The sequence below is a fragment of the Crocuta crocuta genome, unplaced genomic scaffold, assembly GCF_008692635.1.
Source record: "Crocuta crocuta isolate KB4526 unplaced genomic scaffold, BGI_CrCroc_1.0 scaffold50, whole genome shotgun sequence".
Lineage (NCBI taxonomy): Eukaryota > Metazoa > Chordata > Mammalia > Carnivora > Hyaenidae > Crocuta > Crocuta crocuta.
Genome location: NW_027527428.1, coordinates 4,858,307 through 4,862,201, shown reverse-complemented (window position 1 = coordinate 4,862,201; position 3,895 = coordinate 4,858,307). Strand labels below are relative to the sequence as shown.

The window sequence follows — 3,895 nt, the reverse complement described above, 5'->3', positions numbered from 1 at the left end:
AGCCCGTGAGGGGAGCGTGCACCTGCAGACTGGCTCACACGCCCCAGTAGGCAGCTGAGGACAACAGGCTGGGATGCTTTCCGCCCCCGACAAAACTACCGCAGTCAATATTCTCCAAGATTGAAGGGAAAAGCACACTTCACTCTCTGACTCAGTTGTGGGGCGCCTGGGGGGCTCAGTCGGTTAAACATCTGACTTCAGCTCAGGTCATGATCTCAGGGTTCATGGGTTCGAGCCCCGCATTGGGCTCTATGCTGACAGCTCGGAGCCTGAAGCTGCTTCAGATTCTGTGTCTCCCTCTCTCTCAAAAATAAAAAATAAACATTAAAAAAATTTTTTTAAAGAAAAAGAAGCGGGAGATGCGTCTTGCAGAGCTGGTCCATACCTGGGATGGGTCCAGACGCCGCACACAAGTGGGCCGGATCCGTGTCTGCAGAGGCCCCTCCCTCCCCACCGCCGCGGGGGCGGGAGGCGCAGCTGGCAGGCTGAGGAGCCACAACACAGACCCAACAAGACTGGAGACCCCAGGGGGTCTGCAGCAGTGTTTGAAATGAAATGGTCTTTATTTTCCAGAAGCGACAGGATGACCGCCCCGCCCTGCAGCTTAGATTCATGGAGGGAGAAATAAAATCTGTTCCTGTGACTCCCGTGTGAGCCGGCCGCAGGGAGGTGCGCGGGGGGACCGGTGTGGAGACGACGACGTGGACAGCGTGACACAGACATGGGGAAGCGTGTGGAGCAGTGGAGACACGGCCACTCAGGGCTGACTGATCGCCCGCAGCCCACCAGGTCCCACGCCTCTGAGCCAAGTTCCTTGGCCGCTGCCTTGGGCTCGGGGAGGGAGACACCAGCGTGTGGCCAAAGGCTCGCTCGGCTGCCTAACGGCCAAGCGAGTTCATAAATGACCATTTCTCCTGCCCACTTCCTGCTACCTTACTTTGTCTCCAGATCCACCTAAGGCTCACCCTATTTCCCCAGTGACCTGGAATGGCTTTGTGCCCATTTAACTGTAGCTTGTGCCGTTCCACGAAGTAATAATTCAAACAAAGTAAGAACGTGACACGCAGAGCCTCACACGTCACATGTCCACACAAGAGGGCCAGCTGAGGCGGCACAGCTTTTATGAGCCCGTGTCAGACAAGGAAACCACAGCTCAGCTTCAACAGGTGCGGGGACTGGACCTGCCGAAGGGCAGCCTGTGCCAGGGCACTGGGGCCGGGGCCCGAAGGAGCGCTCCAACTGTGTATTCGTCGCCCCTGCTCCAGCTCTTACTGAACTGATGATCTTGTGAGACTGCAAACGGTATAAACCAGCTCCCTGTAAAAAAGGCTCCCCCTGCCGGAGATTCCCAGCCTACGTTTTAGACCCACTGACCCCACTGCCCTCCCCGAGGGGGGCTCCCATAAGACAGACAGGTGCGCTGCCAGCCGCCCAACCCTCGCGACGACCGGGAGAGGCCAGCGAGTCCTTCCCCGGTGCCCGCCGCGCCCCGCCCGCCCCCAGCTGCGCGACAGCTGCTGCAGGACGGGCAGCCCGGCCTCTGCAAAACACACTGACTCGCATGAAGCACCTTTCCCTCATCTGTTTTAGAGAAATGTCACAACCCTGCCATGTGCCTGCGGTGCCCACTGGAAGTGAAGAAGTATCCTCAGCGCGACTCCAAGCCAGAGGCTGGTTTCACTGTAAAGACATCGGCCCCCCGCCCCCCAGGCACTGTCACACACACAGCAAGGCCCAGGGCAGCCTGGGGTTGAACTCCAGCAGCTCCCCCATACGAACTTGAAGACTAGGGTGGCAAGGCAGCCGAGGAAGCCCCTTACTGCACACGGGCGTTCAGGGCTTGGGCAGGGACGGGGCTGCGTGTGGTCCGCTCTGCAGGATGGAGGCCCCCGTAGAGCCACAGGCCTGACGGGGGAAGGGGTGGTGCGGGCCTTGGACACACCCCAGCGAGGCGATGCGGGGTCCTGGGAACATGAGGAACGCACACTAGAAATTTGGATTATTCCACAAATAAAACCTAAAACGGTCTCCTTCACTCTCTGTTCGTCCAGTTACAACAGACCTACGACTACATTCAGGCCTCAGATCTCAGGCTCCAACAGCTAGTGGTCAACCCGAAGCCCAGGGGCTTCCCTGTGGAGGGGCCCTGCCCGGGAGGACACACCTCTCACCTGCTCACCCTGGGCAGTCCAGGAAGCAGCGGCCCAAAAACTACCAAAGAAAAAAGTCAGTTACTATGCTCATCGGCACCGGCTGCACAAAGAGAAGGCGCCGTGGCGCCACTTCCAAGAAAAAAGCAAAAGTATAGCTTAAATGTTCTAATTTCAAAACGTGACGTCCTTTCCTAAGATGCGGCCAAGCACCCCCACCCGCCCAGGAGCCGCTGACGCTGGGGAGTGGGCGTGGGCACCGCGCCCCCGTCTGGGCCCAGCAGGCTGCAGGGCTCACTCCAGGGCCGCCAGCTGCTCGATGGCACAGCGCACTCTCTTCGCCGTCTCTTCAAATTCCTTCTGTTTATTGCTGGTTTCCTTTGCCTGGAAGAAAAAGAACAGGCACATGAACCTGAATGGAGCTTCCCAATCATGCGCTGCAGGTGGGATCAAAAGGGAAAAATGAGGGAGCATTTACTGAGCATCTAAGTAAATCCAGTGCTGTGCGAGGGTGAAGACACCCAGCTGTATGGGGTGAATATGCTGATTCAACTCAGGGGCCTCTCATTTAAACGGCACCCCGGTAATTATAGCAGAAAACGTTTACGCAACGCTTTGCATGCACCAAACCATTTTACCTGCTTCACACGCATGAACTGCTTTACTGTTCAGCGTCCCTGTGAGGCAGGCATATCATTAGCTCCATTATACAGATGAGGAAACTGAGGTCCAGAGTGGTGTCCAGCTCCGGGGTACCCAGCTAGTCTGTGGAAGAGCCCTGCTCCTAACCAGCGCCCGGCACGGCTTCCGAAGCTCCCCCACTAAGTCCACAGCCCTCTCCTAGTCCACTGAGAGACACGGCTGAGCGCCTGCTTCTCCGAAAATGGGAGAAATTCCTGTGCCGCCAGTGGCTTCCAGAACCTGCCTTCCAACCTTGTCATTCTCCTATGCGTTCTCTCCAGAAGAACAAGTGCCGACCTCGTTAGCAGATCCAGGGGCCCTTTTCCCTACCCCAGTCTGTGCTCTCCTCGGTTTCTCTGACACATTAAAAACAAACAGACCTTGACTGGGTTAAATTTGTTGCCTAGGGGCGGCTGCCTCTTGATTTCAGCTCAGGTATGATCCCACAGTTGTGGGATCAAGTCCCATGCTGTGCTCTGCGTGGGGCGTGGAGCCTGCTGAAGATTCTCTCTCCCTCTCTCTCCTTCTGCCCTTCCCCCCACTTGTACACACTCTCTTAAAAAAATTGTTTTCTAATTAGAGGCCAATTTTAAAAAATTACTTTTCAAGGGGCTCCTGGATGGCTCAGTCAGTTAAGCCTCTGACTTCGGCTCAGTTCATGATCTCGTGTTCATGGGTTCAAGCCCCGCGTCGGGCTCTGTGCTGACAGCTCAGAGCCTGGAGCCTGCTTCAGATTCTGTGTCTCCCTCTCTCTGCTCCTCCCCTGCTCATGCTGTCTCTCTCACTCTCAAAAATAAATAAAAATGAAAAAACTTACTTTTGAATATGAACTTTTTAGATATCTTAATTTTGCTGCACATATAAGGCTTAAAGTTACTAATTAAAAAACTAGTTAAGGGGCACCTGGGTGGCTTAGTCGGTTGAGCGTCCGACTTTCGCTTAGGTCATGATCTCACGGTTTGTAGGTTCGAGCCGCGCGTCGGGCTCTGTGCTGACTGCCAGCTCAGAGCCTGGAGCCTGTTTCAGTCTGTGACTCCTTCTCCCTCTGACCCTCCCCTGCTCAC

The 3,895-nt window shown here is 55.8% G+C and overlaps 1 protein-coding gene across 1 annotated transcript in view; it reads right to left on the bottom strand.

Moving 5' to 3' along the window:
• Window positions 1-2,303: 2,303 nt before the first annotated feature.
• Window positions 2,304-3,895, bottom strand: part of BIRC5 (baculoviral IAP repeat containing 5) — a 10,215-nt gene continuing 8,623 nt past the window's right edge. The window contains exon 4 of the mRNA XM_077755014.1: window positions 2,304-2,534. Coding sequence (XP_077611140.1) covers window positions 2,445-2,534 — 90 coding nt within the window. The 3' untranslated portion in view covers window positions 2,304-2,444. The remainder of the gene's footprint in view (window positions 2,535-3,895) is intronic.